Source organism: Marasmius oreades, chromosome 5 (assembly GCF_018924745.1).
Source record: "Marasmius oreades isolate 03SP1 chromosome 5, whole genome shotgun sequence".
Taxonomy (NCBI): domain Eukaryota; kingdom Fungi; phylum Basidiomycota; class Agaricomycetes; order Agaricales; family Marasmiaceae; genus Marasmius; species Marasmius oreades.
Genome location: NC_057327.1, coordinates 2,646,665 through 2,663,006, shown reverse-complemented (window position 1 = coordinate 2,663,006; position 16,342 = coordinate 2,646,665). Strand labels below are relative to the sequence as shown.

The 16,342-nt window shown below is 47.6% G+C and overlaps 9 protein-coding genes across 11 annotated transcripts; 5 read left to right on the top strand and 4 right to left on the bottom strand.

Moving 5' to 3' along the window:
• Positions 1-275: 275 nt before the first annotated feature.
• On the top strand, positions 276-1,165 carry E1B28_009008 (uncharacterized protein; the record flags this gene model as incomplete). Its single annotated transcript, XM_043153859.1, has 4 exons — positions 276-349; positions 407-523; positions 577-744; positions 792-1,165. The coding sequence occupies exons 1-4, from the start codon at positions 295-297 to the stop codon at positions 1,163-1,165; spliced, it is 714 nt and encodes a 237-aa protein (XP_043009144.1). The 5' UTR covers positions 276-294.
• Positions 1,166-1,167: 2 nt separating this feature from the next.
• On the bottom strand, positions 1,168-2,572 carry E1B28_009007 (uncharacterized protein; the record flags this gene model as incomplete). Of its 2 annotated transcripts, none has more annotated exons than XM_043153857.1 (7): positions 2,454-2,572; positions 2,263-2,408; positions 2,109-2,210; positions 1,943-2,060; positions 1,764-1,884; positions 1,463-1,706; positions 1,168-1,411 (listed from the first exon to the last, which is right to left on the bottom strand). In XM_043153857.1, the coding sequence occupies exons 3-7, from the start codon at positions 2,159-2,161 to the stop codon at positions 1,168-1,170; spliced, it is 780 nt and encodes a 259-aa protein (XP_043009142.1). In that variant the 5' UTR covers positions 2,162-2,210; positions 2,263-2,408; positions 2,454-2,572. The 2 variants fall into 2 exon arrangements, with proteins under 2 accessions (XP_043009142.1, XP_043009143.1); XM_043153858.1 differs by having other exon boundaries at positions 1,943-2,056.
• An 11-nt stretch (positions 2,573-2,583) lies between these two features.
• E1B28_009006 (uncharacterized protein) lies at positions 2,584-4,956 on the top strand. Its single transcript, XM_043153856.1, has 15 exons — positions 2,584-2,732; positions 2,786-2,794; positions 2,851-2,879; positions 2,940-3,001; positions 3,055-3,319; positions 3,379-3,394; positions 3,447-3,506; positions 3,556-3,654; positions 3,709-3,863; positions 3,925-3,941; positions 3,991-4,148; positions 4,208-4,218; positions 4,271-4,564; positions 4,618-4,783; positions 4,837-4,956. The coding sequence occupies exons 1-15, from the start codon at positions 2,651-2,653 to the stop codon at positions 4,860-4,862; spliced, it is 1,449 nt and encodes a 482-aa protein (XP_043009141.1). The 5' UTR covers positions 2,584-2,650; the 3' UTR covers positions 4,863-4,956.
• A 126-nt stretch (positions 4,957-5,082) lies between these two features.
• E1B28_009005 (uncharacterized protein) lies at positions 5,083-6,013 on the top strand (the record flags this gene model as incomplete). The annotated part of the gene is made up of 5 exons (XM_043153855.1): positions 5,083-5,134; positions 5,190-5,418; positions 5,478-5,630; positions 5,684-5,894; positions 5,945-6,013. 5 exons carry the CDS (start codon positions 5,083-5,085, stop codon positions 6,011-6,013), a joined length of 714 nt encoding a protein of 237 aa, XP_043009140.1.
• A 5-nt stretch (positions 6,014-6,018) lies between these two features.
• On the bottom strand, positions 6,019-7,166 carry E1B28_009004 (uncharacterized protein; the record flags this gene model as incomplete). The annotated part of the gene is made up of 5 exons (XM_043153854.1): positions 6,019-6,253; positions 6,316-6,550; positions 6,613-6,680; positions 6,732-6,830; positions 6,881-7,166. 4 exons carry the CDS (start codon positions 7,164-7,166, stop codon positions 6,326-6,328), a joined length of 678 nt encoding a protein of 225 aa, XP_043009139.1. The 3' UTR covers positions 6,019-6,253; positions 6,316-6,325.
• Positions 7,167-8,408: 1,242 nt separating this feature from the next.
• Positions 8,409-9,149, bottom strand: E1B28_009003 (uncharacterized protein; the record flags this gene model as incomplete). The annotated part of the gene is made up of 6 exons (XM_043153853.1): positions 8,409-8,571; positions 8,621-8,660; positions 8,706-8,716; positions 8,777-8,865; positions 9,035-9,073; positions 9,147-9,149. The coding sequence occupies 6 exons, from the start codon at positions 9,147-9,149 to the stop codon at positions 8,409-8,411; spliced, it is 345 nt and encodes a 114-aa protein (XP_043009138.1).
• A 157-nt stretch (positions 9,150-9,306) lies between these two features.
• E1B28_009002 (uncharacterized protein) lies at positions 9,307-10,221 on the top strand. The gene is made up of 6 exons (XM_043153852.1): positions 9,307-9,441; positions 9,491-9,552; positions 9,607-9,794; positions 9,845-9,947; positions 10,006-10,026; positions 10,077-10,221. Exons 1-6 carry the CDS (start codon positions 9,351-9,353, stop codon positions 10,095-10,097), a joined length of 486 nt encoding a protein of 161 aa, XP_043009137.1. The 5' UTR covers positions 9,307-9,350; the 3' UTR covers positions 10,098-10,221.
• A 105-nt stretch (positions 10,222-10,326) lies between these two features.
• Positions 10,327-12,505, top strand: E1B28_009001 (uncharacterized protein). The gene is made up of 10 exons (XM_043153851.1): positions 10,327-10,520; positions 10,566-10,628; positions 10,685-10,772; positions 10,822-10,953; positions 11,007-11,090; positions 11,145-11,224; positions 11,275-11,415; positions 11,475-11,675; positions 11,727-11,898; positions 11,957-12,505. The coding sequence occupies exons 1-10, from the start codon at positions 10,420-10,422 to the stop codon at positions 12,164-12,166; spliced, it is 1,272 nt and encodes a 423-aa protein (XP_043009136.1). The 5' UTR covers positions 10,327-10,419; the 3' UTR covers positions 12,167-12,505.
• Positions 12,506-12,855: 350 nt separating this feature from the next.
• Positions 12,856-16,213, bottom strand: E1B28_009000 (uncharacterized protein). Of its 2 annotated transcripts, XM_043153849.1 has the most exons (6): positions 15,962-16,213; positions 15,857-15,913; positions 14,712-15,792; positions 14,542-14,650; positions 14,367-14,490; positions 12,856-14,312 (listed from the first exon to the last, which is right to left on the bottom strand). In XM_043153849.1, exons 1-6 carry the CDS (start codon positions 16,029-16,031, stop codon positions 12,985-12,987), a joined length of 2,769 nt encoding a protein of 922 aa, XP_043009134.1. In that variant the 5' UTR covers positions 16,032-16,213; the 3' UTR covers positions 12,856-12,984. The 2 variants fall into 2 exon arrangements, with proteins under 2 accessions (XP_043009134.1, XP_043009135.1); XM_043153850.1 differs by having other exon boundaries at positions 15,857-16,213.
• Between the last annotated feature and the right edge of the window lie 129 nt (positions 16,214-16,342).

Here is a 16,342-nt window from a genome sequence, read left to right as displayed (position 1 = left end):
GGCGTGGCAAAGTAGACTGGGCCTTCTCGTGAATTGGTTGGTCTGTGAAAACAACCCCTTACCTACGCCCTACGTTGGGCTGGCTTTGGTGAAAACAAAAAGCCTAGAAAACCCGCAGCCTAGTGATGGAGGGCGCACAGTGGTCGAATCAGGTCCGAGCGGAACGAAAATGTTGGAATTGGCGGCGATGGGTTGTTTCTGTTAGTGCTACACTTGCTTAGTAAGCGAGTGTAGGAAACAAGCACCCACAAACACCCAGACTGCACTTCATGCCTCTTTAACACGCTCACCTGAATGCAAAACTCGACTCCCCGATCTACCACTGTATTATACGGTACACTAGCAATATGCAAGGCGATTCTGGTTAACCTCCTGCCGCCAAGTTCCTAAGAATTCTTTTCCGTAGCCACAATCAGTGCATTTGGGACGGGACTACACAGTATTATCAAAAGAAAACCCAACTATGGCGCCTTGTCAGCTGGAGCCGCCGTCAACGGTGGCATTACAGCCGCAACTTTTTTCGGTGCGAATTGGCATTATTGGCATTATTTCGTGCCCGACTGAAGATGTCTGAAGGTATAAGAGAATACGCTGTTAGCCCAATAATATCCAAAGTAGTGGACGCGGACCATACCAACAAATCATATACACTTCCATCTACATTGTTTGAATTACGGACAGAGAAGCTCTTAGACTCTGGTTTAAGTGGCTTCGTAACGGGTGGGATGATACGAAGTTTAACATGTACGTCTTCCGACGTCTTTGGCCGGGATAAACTGACGTGTCGAAAGCCGGTCTTCGTGTTGCTTTTCCTGCAGCGTTAACCATGGGCACAGCCTGTACGGGTCTTCAATTCCTCTTCAATCAGCTCAAGATTTCTCGTCTTCGATATCTCTCGGCCCCTCTCACCCTTTCTGATGACGCTGAAGCTACTCCCTCAACGCTCCCAACGTCCTCACCTCCCGCATCACCCACACATACATCTTTTAATGAATCTGAACCTAATTGGACTACATCCCTACTCAAATTTATCGGAGTCAAACCACTAGCTGATGAAGAATATCTCAGTAAATTACGTTCTCAGAGGGAAGCATACTTGAAGAGGATTGCGGAACTAGAATCACAAATAGATGACGCTAAGACGAGGGAGAACGGATCCGACTAGATTTACTTCCAAACAGTATTCTCATCCCATATTACAATGACACCTTTTCCATCTTTAGCGAAACCCCCAATCGCGATCCTCGCACCATGAATAGCCAAGGCGTTGACCTTCTCGATGGTCTTTGCCTGTATCTCTAGAACTTCTTCAAGTTGTGGAACTTCGCCGTCTTTCTCTCGTAGCAAGCGAAATATTTTGATAGTTCCAAGAAGGGTAGATACGACCAGAATATCACTGTCAATGAAATTCCTAACGGACGATAAGATGAAACAAGAAATCAAGAACAGAATCCCAACGTACGCTGCGACAATAGGTCCATCAGCAATTTTTTGTGGTCCCAGCTCACTTTCCTCAGACAGCCCGTTCCATTTACGTGCACGTCTCTTTCCGGCACTTTTTGGTGTCGATGTCTTCTCTCCCCCAAATCCCAACCATAATCTTCCGTCTGCAAGGCCGGCAGCAAGCACACCGGCTGGCGATATTGCAGTACACGTTATGAAAGGGGGTGATAATGTCATTCCGTCAACCGTGGAATCTATCGGGGCTACAAAATGACCGTTTAACGGGATAAACAACACGGTGTACTCTCAGACCAACGTACGCATTTTTCGTCTCGATAAAAGGGAACCTTGTAGGCCGTCGAAATGGAGAAGGGTTTCGTCGTACCCGGAGCTAACTATTTCTCGAGGACGGTCGGGTATGAATTTGACGTTAGCACATATCTGAATAAGATTCAAGTCAGATTAAAGATCGAAGAACCTGTCTGTATACAGCACATACATTCGTGTGCTTGGTTTTCATCTTGACTACTTTCTTGGTGGTGAGATCTAAAACGCCGGCGTTTCCAGAGTCTGTACTGAAAGCAAGATTCTTTTTACCGCCATCGAAACTGATCTGACTGGGGAGGTTGAATACGTTGACTATCTGTAAATGCTGAGAATCGCACTTCGTTGAGAACATCTTCTTCATCCTCGCATATTTGGAACGTTGAAACTGCATCTTCTGGCGTCAAAACGAGTTTTTCACTGTCCATTCGAAACGAAAAAATCTGCAAAGTGATAGTTATTCAGCGGCAGAGCATCGATTCAAAGAACGCGTACTTGTCGACCACAAGCAATCCACGCATCTCTGTAATCGACACCAGACCTCTCAAGACACGCAATCGACGAAACTTCCGATTTCAATCCGCGTATTGCCTTCATCACTTTGTAAGTCTCGAGATCGTAGAGGCGCACAGTTCCATCATCTATCGATATTGAGGGAAAGAAGCAAAAGGAAACCGAGAACTTACCACAACCAGCAAAGAGGTGGCTACGATGACCAAATGCTAGAGAAGATATGTGTGCGGGTGTTTGAAGAACCTTTGGACCAGTCTGTCCGCTCTCCTCCATGGTCAAGAGAAACCGCTGAGGTCGCGGCCCGCCGGCGGTTAGCTCTTTGATTCTCAACTCCCGCAACGGTCAGCCCTTCTATACAGCGAATTTCGAAATGAGTCGCACATCGGGAGCACCCAATACAATCCAAGAGTTGAAAGACCTCATATCTGGTGATATCAAGGTCAAAGTGGCCGGTAAAGTCGAACCTTCAATCTCCTTTATACATGTACACCAATCTCAACTTCAGGAATTGACGGTGTGTACGAGAGTAGTTTCTTGCATTCGAACGGCCTGATCTACAAGGAAACATAGTCGATGGTGTCCTTCGTGGGAAATACATGGTATAGCAGTTCAAATGCAGACTCGATTCCTCGTTTGAAACCACCACTTGTTCTTTACAGTCGAAGGACAAGTTCTTGAGTGCAGCATCGTCCGACGGTTTTGGGTTCTGCAGTGTCATTTTGTGAGTGGTTTACCTGTATTTCACCATTTGACCCATTCTGAATCGGATTCAAGCGGCTGGGACTTGCACGACCAAGTGTACTCTCGGGAACTTCTGGTTTCGAACAGGGCGAACGGCTATCGCGATTTAATTGCTTCAATCGACCTTTCAACATATCGTCGTATCCCTTGGGAAAACTACGTACCGTTTTTCCTCGTCAACTTCCTCGACCCCGAAACAAAAGAGCCATTGGTAGTAGACCCTCGGGGGATCCTACGTATAACGACGGATAGAGCTTCGGAAATTAACCGGCTGTGCTATGCAGGTGTAGAATACGAAGTACGTGGTCCTGATTATTGAACTATCCCTTGTGAGCTTGGGATAAATCTCGATTCCAGTACTTCAATTTCAAAGGTGGGTGGATGGAACCTGCTAACAAATGTATAGCATTCAATGTGATTTACAGAGACCGCTGAATCCCTAGCAGAGAAGAAATTTCACCTTCTGAGTCCACTCACTCCCGGCAGTATGTTTCTCAATTCAGCTCGCTTTGGTATCTCTGATCTTATCATAAGTGCACGGGTATTCGCTACTGAGGACGCAGCTCAACAACCAATATTTCCAAAACATCTTTGACAAGGCAACGGAGTTCGGTGTAGACATCGAGGCACACCGTGAGTGGAAATGCTATTACTCTTGTGGAAAACCAAATTTCTTTCTGCACACAGATACTGAGACGGGTCCTGGCGTATTTGAGACCGCTTTAGCATACACCAGCGCCCTCAGAATGGCAGATAATGCGATTCTTTTCAAGTACTTGACGAAGAGTTTGGGCATGCAGCACGGTGTGTTACCAAGCTTCATGGCGAAGCCTTGGGGAAATGTAAGTCAAAACGAGCATCATCATCGAATGTCTTGACCCGAACCTTTTTGAATTCTGCTAGCTTCCTGGTTGTAGCGGGTGAGGTGCCTCCGTTTCGAATCCAGTCAATCCATAGCTCCTTCCACAGACACATACATGTTTCCTTGCGAGACAAATCGGGCAAGAATGTATTTACCGTGAATGAGAAGGATGGCCCACGGAGAGACGCTGCAAATGATGATACTCGATTTCTTAGTAAAGAAGGAGAATATTTCTTAGCTGGTGTTCTTGATGGTATAGCTGACGGTAAGCATTCGATACCGCTGAGTCTTTGAATAGAATATACTCAAACACAGATTTAACAGTGATGCCGATGGCGAGTTTTTAAAAGACATCTACGTGATGTCAAGGTTGATCGTGCCTTTTAGCTCGTGCCAACCATTAACGGATATAAGCGTTTAGTTGGAGGAGAAGCTTTTTGGGCACCGAATGCAATTACATATGGCTACGACTCTCGAGCAGCTTCTATACGGATTATCTCACCGCCTTCTGTTCCGCCCGCAGCTACTCGACTGGAGATTCGCATCCCGGGTGCTGACATGAACCCTTATTTCGCCTTGAGTGCCGTTTTCCTCCTCGGCTTACGGGGTATCAACAAGAAGCTCGAGTTGACTGCTCGTCCGATGGGTCAACTCTCTCCCGAAGACAGAAAGAATGGAACTGTAAGTGTCTACATGCTCCTTATTTCTAGTGCTTTCCTTCCTTCAACACGCAGGTCAAGATGCTACCGACATCGTTAGAAGCGGCTACAGCCCGCATGATGCGCCCGGAAAGCGTTGCTCGTGAATTGGGCATGTTCGGAGATGTGTTTGTGGAACATTTTGGTGGCACCAGAGAACATGAAGTAAAACTTTGGAATGAAGCGGTGACTAACTGGGAAGGTGCGTATCTTCACATTGTCCAAGGTTTACTCAGTGAACTGTTCTGCGGCTAGTTGAACGATACATCGAGCTTGCGTAACGCTGTAGTGTATATACAGCTAACCGCAAATAAATACAGTCCCGTCCTGTACATAAATTATTTTAGGACATTCTCTCCACTTCTTATGTGTCACACGGCCTCGATCCTATCAATTTCGAAGCATGTAAGGATTTGAGCTCTCACCCACATCGCTTGCCGTTTCCCCTCTCCCTCCCAAACGATCAAACCTACCAACAGGAGTCGGTCTCAACCGCAAGTTATGTCTCAATCCAGTAACTTCGAGCTCACAATCACACCGTTGAGACCTGCCAGTGTGTACTTTTACTGCCTTATTAACTTCTCACACATTCACGACCGCATGTATAGACATACCAGCTGAAGAGCCTATCTTTACCGCTGCAGAAAAAATTCTTGATTTGACTACGTCCTGGAAACCTGGAAAGACATATCACGGAGTAAAGACCTTCACTGGGCCTAAGAGACCTCAAGATGGTGCTACCTGGCATTGCCGGGTTAGCCAGCATACCCCAGAAGAGGCTACCTTCGACCAGATTTGGGAGAAACTTGGGAATAATAAAGCGGTCAACGAGAGAGAGTGAGTAAACGGTCAAGTTCCATTCAATTCACGCCTTGTAGGGCTAATAGTTCGAATAGGTTCATACCCGACATTCAGAAAGTAACCCAAGTACAAGCAATCTCTCCAACTCAGGAAATTTGGACGCTGCGTTACAAGTTTTCGGTACCGTTCTCAACCCGTATTTTCACCGTGTTGCAAGTCAAACGTATGAGTGATAGTCCACGTGCAGGGTATGCTGTCAACTATGTTAGATCCTACATTATTAACGTTACTCCCCTCTCAGAATGGTAGTCTCCATTCCTATCGATTTGTCTGCCGATCCCGAATTATCAAAGCTAGAAGAGAAGGGTGTCAAAGGCCGCTATGTCAGCGTAGAACGTTTATTGGAACTCGAGAACGGCAACACGGAATGGCGAATGGCAACCTCCAGCACACCTGGTGGAAGTATACCTGACTTTCTTGTGGTCATGAACATGAATAGTAAGATTGCGGAGGTGAGATCATCACTGGACTTTCTCCTGCTTTAATTGAACCCTGTGGACAGGATGTACCCCTTTTCCTCAGGTGGTTGAAGGAAACTAACGCAAAACAGCCGGAGACCATTGCCAATTAGCTCAAGAAGGTTTGAACAAGCGTTTCAGACTTGAGATGTTGTCAGCTATGAGAATCTAGTGAAAGATGTACTGGGTGGTCGACTGCGATTAGCATACTAATAATATACCCCTAATACTGCATCTGAACCGAACTGGGTCTTGATCCGACCTGCGGCGAAGCTCTTGACGAGGATGGACGCCCCTTCAAGCTTCAAGCCTTGATCCACGATACACCGCTTGTTTGTGACTAGTATGAATTTCTGAGGCGCATCTGGATTGTCATTTTTGCATGTAACCAAAAGGGTTAACGTACATTGCATACCATTTAATCATCATCCAACCGTGTGTTGTGTCTGACCTTGGGGAGCTTGATCGCTGAGGTTGACGAGACCAAGGTAGCGACTACGTCCATGAGCAGCCAGATCTCGAGGAAGTTTTTCACCTCGGTTGAGGACGACACCGACGTATTTCCGCTCTCCGCGCATGTATTTCTCCTTGTAGAACCGAACGTAACCGGGCACGAGAGCGTATATAGTGTGGTCTCTCCCTATGCCAACCTAAGAAGTGTGATGTTCAGAAACCAGTTTCTTTCCAAGAGTACAAGTCTTGATATGCATACGTTTTGAGAAGGGTGGAAGACTGTGCCGCGTTGACGAACGATTATGTTTCCAGGTATGACATACTCGTCTACGACAACCAGTGTCATTGCAGTCCTAAGAGGTACATAAAGAGACGCACCAGAGAACTTCTTAACACCCAACCGTTTACCTGGTGAACCACCATGATTGGATATTGTTCCGCCAGCGCGTTTGGTAGCGGTACGAATTGAACCAACACCTGCGGTTTGGCGTTAAAGGCGCATAGATAAATTGGACCAAGATGAATACCAGAGAGTGAAAAAGGGCTACTGGCTAGCGTCACAGAGCCCACTAGGAACTTGGACAGAAAGGACATCAACGAGAAAGACGAAGCTTCGGTCGGTATACAGTAAGCGTAAAGGGTAAAATTGCACGAAAATTGCATCCGAAACTCCTCGGCACCAACTTTGGGTACGGAATTTGGTACACTTGTGCAAACAATATGCCTGACATGCCATCGGGCCAGCCCCGATCCAGGCCGTGGCCAAGCATTAGACAATAAAGAAACAGTAAAGAATCGTATTGAGTGAGCCATCGTAGCAATAAATTATATATCATGAGGAGAAGCGGCAACAAGACGTAGAACAGGACATAGGAGCCACAGGGTAAGGAGGAACAGAAATCTTTAATCATAAGTCCAATTCAAGGTCAGCATCGGGCTTGGAATGTCCCAGATTGTCATGAACATCGATGTTGAGATCAGTGAACTTGCGATTCCAACCTTCCTCGGTAGGCAAATTGGGTGATGATGAATCTCCTACGGCATCAGAGCAGTCGTCGGTATTGCCGATACCTCACGCTCCCAGCTTAAGCCTAGCCCATGGAGCGTGATAGAGTCGGGAAGCCATAGCTCCATCAACGTAATCAGAATCCTGAGGTGTGCCTCCAGGAACCTTGTTGATCTTCACGTAGCGGCGAACATCCATAAGCAAACAACCAGGCAGCCAGCTGGGGGGCCACCAGGGAGACCAATTTGCCTGTCCTAATGCCACTTTGAAGTCGACGTCTAATTCCACAAGCGCCTTGCAAAGAAGAGCGCATGCTGAGCAACATTTTTTGGATGTGCCGATCGTGAGAGCCAAATCGTCCTGGTATAATTTGTTGACTAGAGATCAAGCCAAGTTGGGTCAGTTCCTTATTCACGGAGAATAAGGCCCATCAATGTAGGGGTCGAAAAGAAACTTCAAGGGCTCCCCAGGGGTGTGATCTTCGGCGTCTGTTTTTGCTCTGAAATACGCAAAGGCAGCCATGACACCCGTGGTGCAATGGGAGCATATGTAGCAGACTCAACGAATCCCAGGCGCTTCTCTAATTCAAGGCCCAGGAATGGATTGCGGGGGAATTGGGACAATTAGGTGTCTGAGTAATTCGGGCGATGGCATAACAAAATCTTGGTGCTCTACTTCAATGCAAGCGAGCTTGACGGGAGCGTTCCGCTTGTAGAGAGGGTGTCCGGATAATCCACATCGAGCAAGTTCATACCGATGGATCGCGGTGATACCTTTGAGGAAGCTGTGGACAACTTGCCACAGGTCTAGTCGTTAGTCTTCAAGCGAGTTCAAAGAACAATTGTTGAGTAACTGGAACCTCGACCCTGCATAATCGCTGTGACGATCTCATACTGTAGATGAGAAGTAACGGGGAGGCGAGTGTTTCTTGTTGAAGAATCATCAGATTTGGTTCTTCAAACGTGGGTGGAGGGAGTTGCTGGTCTTCATGGGGTCGTCGGACAATGCTGGCCAGTTTTTCTGAAAGCTCTACCCGCGCACGATCTCCCTTAGGAAATGCTGTCAAAAGCGAACGCGCCTAATGTTTCATCGTCACAGAGCGGTGCTTGTAGATGTGTTTGACGAGCTTCTGCAAGGCAGAGTGGCTGTACGAATCTCGAGGGAAAGACTGGAGGAGTTCTGCGAGTGTCTGCATAGGCAACGAATTCTGACCTAGAGGAGTGAAGGGGAAAGATCCGGGGGCAATTACTACAGCACGCACTTTGGATTATTCGAAATGACTGTGTCTTTGGATGGGCTGGCTAGCACGAGAATCGTCGTCGAGTCCTTTCAATTTGACCACAGACAACCGCAACGCCTCGAGAATCGATATCAGTGATAGTGAGGAGAGTGGCTAACAGATCATTGACTCGTTTACCTCCCTTCCGACTTGTTTCCTCCGTGGTAACGTTCTCCACTCCTTCCGCCAATAACTGGATGTCTGGTGGTGAGGTTAACAGCCTGTCGCTACCGGTGATCGTGGTCAGAGCGTGGGTGAGTAGGAAATTTTTGGTTTGAAGAGGCACATCTTCCATTGATTGGATGAGAGATGTGGGTGAAAGGAGTGAGAGGAGTGAGAGGAAGGACAGCGGGAGTGACTCAAGGTAGAGCCCCTATTCAGAAACCCTGGACGTACCAAAAAAGGGTCCTGTGTGTGTAAATCGCTAGTGTTGTGCTGAGGGCAAGTACCGGAGGTGATGGTAAGAAGAAAGCTGCTCGTTGACTGTACTGGCGACAAATAGACACACCATGCAAGTCGACGTGCAAATTCGGCACGGGTTAAATGCTAGTAATATTACATATTAAATGTAGGAAGAAAAAAATACAAAAAAAGTCCGTCCGTGTTTTTATGGCATGGCAAATGCCGGACCAAATCAAGGCCACACAGAGGCCACAGCCACAGGCTTTCTTTCTTGACCCCTCATCATTCCTTCGCTCTCAACACATCCATCATGGTTCTCCTAGTTACTTCTGATAATGAGCAGTTCACCGCCGACAAGGAAGTCGTTGAACGCAGTGTTCTCATCAAGAACATGCTCGAGGGTGAGTCGCTCATTTCCCCTTCTCGTTTTCATGGCCTCATTCATGCCAGATGTCGGTGAATCGGACCAGCCCATTCCTCTCCCCAACGTTTCGTCTGCAGTGTTGAAAAAGGTTTTTTTTTTGGTTACACCCAGCCATTTCAGTCCCTTTTTTGACCTTCATAAGGTTCTTGAGTACTGTGAACACCATCGTGGCGAACCCCTACCTGCCCCCGATGCCGATCAGAGTCAAGATGACACGCGTAAACGCACGACCGATATCAGCGAGTGGGACCAGAAGTTCATCACTGTCGATCAGGAAATGCTCTTTGAGATTATACTCGCTGCGAACTACCTTGACATCAAGTCGCTGCTGTGTGTATCCATATATCTATCCATACCACTATTTCTCACACCCTTCACAGCGATGTCGGCTGCAAGACCGTTGCGAACATGATCAAAGGGAAGACACCAGAAGAAATTCGTAAGCTCTTCAATATCGTCAATGACTTCACTCCCGAAGAAGAGGTGCGTGTTTACACCAATCGTCGTTTCTTATCTTATACTGACTCTCAATTCTTATCAGGCTCAAATCAAGAAGGAAAATGTAAGTCGTTTTCAGGTTGTCGAGTCCTCTTTTTTGAATTTGTTTTCTAGGAATGGGCTGAGGATCGGTAAAGAGTATTCGTGTATATTTCGTTGTGTCACATAACCCCTTTCTTTTTGATCCGACATGTATTTTTCGCCGACTCAATCATAGTATGATCTTGCACGCCCAGGACGGACTTCGTCTACTTGGGAGGAGTTGGACTTGAATCAGATTAATTCTAGAGTGTGGGCTCGGTTGTCGTACGTTGTCAGAGCCGTGCGTGAGTCAGTGTGGGTGTTGTGGGGATTAGGTAAACATGACTGGTAACCCCTCTTGCGCAAAGCGTCCAACCTGGCATTAGTGATGAAGAATCCACAAGCTCGTTAAGTTTTCCATCATTGCTTCTGTAAAATGCCGAAAATACCTGAATTGCCCGGAACACCCGTTCCTTACGAGCAACAGTCGTGGCTTCAAAGCCAAGTCAGCGCTCTCTGCGAAGTTGGGGGTAACAGGTGAGACAGACTTGTGCAGTAACACAGTACGCTCATCAAATACAGATTTCCTGGGGCGCAACCCGTCAGTTTTAGTAAAAAAGACTTGGAAAGGCTAGAGAACCAGGAGTGGGTTGCTATTTCATCAGTTCGGAAGCGAAGATTCAGATTCATCGGAAAAACAGTTTTTGGATTTGCGAGAAATCCGATGGGCTCAGAGTCCTTCTGTTCGTGCACACCAACTTACAGACGAAAGAACAAGCCGTTTATCTAGTGCGTTAACTTGTTTTTTCTTCTCTCACTTATACTAAAACACCAACAGATTGATCGCCACAATACCTATCGCCTCGTCGAAGGTCTATTCTTTCCTCACCATGAAAACCCGATGAACCCTCTGCGTAACACGATTGTCGACGGTGAATTGGTTGTGGACACAGATCCACGGACTAACGCCGTGAGTGTGACTTTAGTTGGTTAGGCATAGGATCTCAAAAACCCTACTCTCAGGATACTGTGCGGTATTTGGTTTTCGATTGCTTGGTTGTGGATCATCAGAATGTCATGAAGAGACCTCTCGATAAACGATATGGTGTGAGCCACTCGACGTTGATACGTCTTCAAATACTAAAAGAAAAGATCATTTAGAGGCTTAACGAATGGTTCTATAAACCTTACGCGAGGATGATGAGAGATCATCCTCATATGATGCAGTCCCAACCTTTCGAGTACGAACGATGTGCCATAACTCAGCTTTTGTGATCTAAAACGCGTTCAGGATCAAAATCAAGCCAATTCAAGCAGCCTACAACGCGGAGCAAGTGTTCAACAACGAAATACCAAATTTACAACATGGTAACGATGGACTCATTTATACTTGTGTGAATACCCATTATTCTCCGGGGACGGACCCTAATATGTAAGTGACTTTGGTCGATTTCGATGTTCTTTTTGGTCTTATCTGTAGCCTTCTTCCAGACTCAAATGGAAACCGCCATCCGAAAACTCGATAGACTTCAAACTTTTACTTCGCTTTCCTCCTTCACCCACAGACCCCATCAAACCGGATTTTCATGCAAAACCTGTGTTTTTGTTGCAAGTCTGGTGCGGTGATCAAGGCGGCATCTCGAAGTATGAACAATTTGACGATATGTATGTTACCGATGATGAATGGGAAAGGTGGACTATTTCCGACTCTATTTTATTCGCCCTTTGACACTATCTTTACAGCATTAAACGCTCGGGGGAGCAATATGACGACCGGATAGTGGAAGTATGTTGGGACTCCAACATCGAACGATGGCGCATGATGCGCTTTCGAGACGATAAGCCCAACGGGAACCACAAGAGTATCGTACTGAAAATCATTGAGAGTATTGCTGATGGTGTTGAAAAAGACACTGTAAGTGATCCATCTACCTTTCAACAAACCTATCGAGTATGACGTTACCTTCTCTCAGCTTCTCTCCCGTTGTAATACCGTACGAGTAGCTTGGAAGGCTCGTGTGGGTCAGCAGGCTGCCACACAGGATGTTCATAATGCCAGGACAGCGCCCAACAAACCCCGCACAGATCCCATCCCGCAAGCTGAAATTCGCTTTGGCCCACTGGCAACGCCACCTTGGAGCAAAGTTTCTGGACCGCCAACAGTGATGGGTTTCATACGATAAACATCAACGGCTTTTTTTCGCTGTGGCAGGGGGGCCAAAAGGTTCATTCCTCGCAACGATTCGCGTTCCTGTGCGACACCAAGAGCATACGTCGTGTGCGTTAGCGCGCCGCATTTGGGAGGTTGACCGCGTCACGCTGTATCGTCCGCGGCGTCGAGGGGACGTGTCTACTGATGGTCCCCTTTCCTCGATTTCTATCTGTTCCGCTGGAGTTTGTTGGGCTTGGGATGTTCACGGGTGAGGCATGTAGAAATTATCATTTTAATCTAATAATTTATAGATGATATTTGTGTGTAACTTATCCACTCGTTTTTTAAGAACGACATCATTGTGTTGGGGCTCTACAGGCATTAAGCCCGTTGATGAGAGGATAATTGGCCTCCTTCTCTTCACGAAGACAAAAGCCTAGTGGCCCGGCGCTGTACGTCAGTCAGTTTCATGTTGACCGTGATGCCAGCCGTCACAACGATCAGACACTGTATTGTTGGATTTTCCATGCAGTTGCCTACAAAAGCACCGAGGAAGTTCAGGAAGGCCGTACGCCACTCGTCAATACTGCGTCTGATCGGCTGAAATATGCAATGAACCCTGGTGGGGATTTAAGGTAGGTGGGTTGAATTTCCTCATAATCTCAAAGAGGTTCACCAAGCCAAGGACCGACAATCGGCACGCCCTTGACGGACCATAAACCAGGAAATCCCCACATAACATAATATTAATTACAGTCAGACATCGTCCATACAAACCGAAGAGAATGTAGTGAAAACGCATCGAAACGTCCGAAGAGGTAAACCAACCGTCATATTTCACCAATCCCATCAGTTACCACTTCCAGTCAACAACCTCCACAGTCCACCCATTACAGCCATCCCTCGACTCTTTCTCTTCTCCTTCTTGTCAATAGCCCCATTGGTCACTATCTGACTTGGCGAATGTGCATCTCCAGCATTACCGTTCGAAGAGCCAGCCAACTTGGACTTCGAATATGTCGGCGTTACGGGAATTGCTTCAGAGACCGGCGATAGTGAGACATTCTCCTTCTCTATCTTGACAGTCGGGACCGAGATAGAAGTTTGAACGACGTTACCACCCTCGGCTACCTTCCCGTTCTTCGGGCTCATCGTTTCTGGAACTCGGGAATCGTTGGCAGCAACTTTAGCAGGAGTCGAGGGCGCAAGTTGAGCATGAGTTGCCGTTTGAACGACGTTTCCATCGGCCTCGACATTAGTTCTATCATGAGAGTTGGCAGGTATATCACGAGCAGATGAGATGTTCTTCTCAACACTTTCGACTTTCTCCGCCGCATTTTCATTTCCCTCCGAACCCGTGTCTTGCTCTGGCTTCTCGTTCGTTTCCAAATCGTTGTCTTCCACCTCTTTGGACTTCCTTTGTAACACATCTTGCTCGACATAACCCTCCAGCTCATTGTGCACCTCAGATGCCCTCGCAGCTGCATGTGCAGTCGTCGGCGACATCATCAATGACGAGGATGACGGACTCATGCTGTCCTTAGACTGAGAAGGACGTTCGGAAATCTCAACCGAGACCGATTGTTCAGATCCTTTGTCAGTCCTATCGGTGGTGGTGAGTAAAGAGCGTTCAGAGGTCATTACAGAACCGGTAGCTGTTGAAAGAATTGAAGCCGACGAAAAAACATTGGAGAGCTCCAGAGATGGGTGAGAGGCTTCTTGATCACCCACAAGTGTCGATGTAGTGCGGCTATCGAATCCGGAAGAGGGGGTTGACTTAACTACAGAAGCGAATGAGACCTGGGATTTCGAACGAGGAGTGGTAACCGCGAAAGATGAAGCCGAGCTTGATGGTTGTGAAATAGGTGCGAGTGTTGATAATCTGGGCATGGCTGCTGGAGCGATCGACCCTGTCGCAGACGATGCAGGCGGCAGAATAGATGAACCAGATCGGGAGGAAACCAAGGAAGCAGACGACGCTAAAGCACCAGATGATGGTGGGAGCGGGTGTCGTGATGCAAATTCCAGCGTTTGGTCCAGTCCCGTCCCGTCCCCCTGTGAGGATACTTGTTCTTGAACTGGCTTTTCCTGTTTCAAGGGAAAATCGTAAGGCTCCCAGGTTCCAGGAATGAGAGCGACAGGGAGGAGCCATGTCGCAGACAGAATGACACCGTTACCTGTGAGCATGTGATGAGACGAAGGCCGTTGGAAATAAGGAACACAGAACTTGCCAGTATCAAAGCTCCTAACCGAATCCCAGCTCCAACTAATGAATGTCCCAATATACCCGAGGTATGGCAACAGTTGTTGGAGCATAAGTATCGCTGGCTGCATCGGCGGAGGTAAGGCAGTGACCTGGAACGGATTGTCGACATTCAGGATAAAGTTGAGTTGCGTAAAACTTACTGGTATGTTGCCAAAGAACCACGTCAACGCTGCCGTGATCAAGGCTACACGTTTGGTAGCCTCAACTTCTTCGTCGGAGAGGATAGAGAGTACAGGAGGAGGCAGAAATCTGCAAGTAAGAGTGCACGTGAGCGCGTGGAAGACATTTAGGCAAAGAAATGGATAGTTACATTCGGTAGCCCCACCAGAGCGCCTGTACGCTCATATTTGTTGTCGAAGGCATCCAAACTCGTTGTTTCACGTCGGCCTTGGGTAGAACGTTGGGACGGAGTGAAAGTGAAGGTAGGCTGTTTGACGTGAGCGTAGGATGGTCTTCCGGTGGAATAGTGTTGAGCTCCAAGGCAGAAGAGGCGCCGCGAGGTAAGGTTCCTTTCTTTTTCCAAAACTTCCACGAGCGAGAGCTCTCCACATTCCCATTATCGACTTTATTCCCGAACGTTACGTACATTCTGTACTTCTTGAGTGTTTTCTTCAGTTTTGAATGCCCGTTGCCAACTGGGGAGATGGAAACAACACTTGACTTTGCTAATTCGACCTTTGAATCGTGAACGGGAATGAGAGGGAAGCACATCATGACACTGGAGTCATCCGAGATAACAGAGGTAGGCGATAAGGTTTGAAGGGTATCTAATCCGTGCGCATCTCCTATACGAGCGAGGCGGTCTGGAAGATCAGCACACCAGTGATGAGCAGGTGGAGCCTTGAAGCTGTCTAAAACAGCCCAAACGCTCTTCTTCTCCCCCTCGGTCATCGTCAAGACAGACTCGCCCTTGCCTGTTCCACATCCAGTAGTAATTTTCATTCCATTCATGATTATTGCATTCTTCAGCTTTGCAATGAGCTCTGTATCGGAGAGAAACGCGGCGTCTACGAATGGGACCGGTTGGCCGGTGAGACTATCCCGAAGGATGCGTTCAGGAATTTGAGGCGCGGACGAACGATCTACATCAGGGATTGGGCGGGATCGCGAGGCCAGGGTTTGAATCAAAGAGCGGATTCGACTAGCGAGAGCGTAGGGATCGCTGTCGTCGCTGTCATCGTCGTCGTCGTCGTCGTCATCTTGGTCAGATTCGGGGTCGCCGTAATGGTTATGCACGTGTCCTAACGGTGGAACAATCTCTCCTGATACCTCGCCGTTTACAGTTTCCACGGTGGGTGAATCTGGAGAGACCTGGGGATCATCGTGAGCGACCTGCTTCTCCTCGCCAAAAGCGTCTTCTTTTGGACGAGTCTCAGAGTTATTCAATACGTCTAAGTATCGTGAGCATAAGGCAATTGCCATATCGTGAACGTTCTGATGAAGAAATCTACTCACCGCTCTTGACAAGCCCGTCAGAAGTAATCTCGCTCTTGATAGTTCCGACCATAGACACTGTTCATACATGAGTAAGATGAGTGACCACACGATAAACGGCCCTACCGCTACTGCTCTGAGCAAACTCGCTAGGGCGGGTTTCATATGATTCAGAACTGTGAGCAGTTGCGCTCATGATTGATATCGAAGGTGGTCAAGAGTAGAACGGAAAAAGTTGAAGATGATGGTAAGAGGTCAAGAAAGATGAAGAACGATCGAGAGGTCATTGTTTTATAGCTTCGCATGTCGCAACGCCTGAGATGGGTTGGCACGAACGAACGAAACGCGTTGCTTTGATCCGGAGGGCGGTGGTAGTTCAGGCCCAGAGGCGCCGGCCTTACCGGTTTATCAGCGCTACCTGCACCGTGCCCCACGTGATGGCGATTCAGAAGGCCAACTCAACGCTGCCTAAGACGGGTGAAGTTGATAGTACTGACCAGTGAGTCT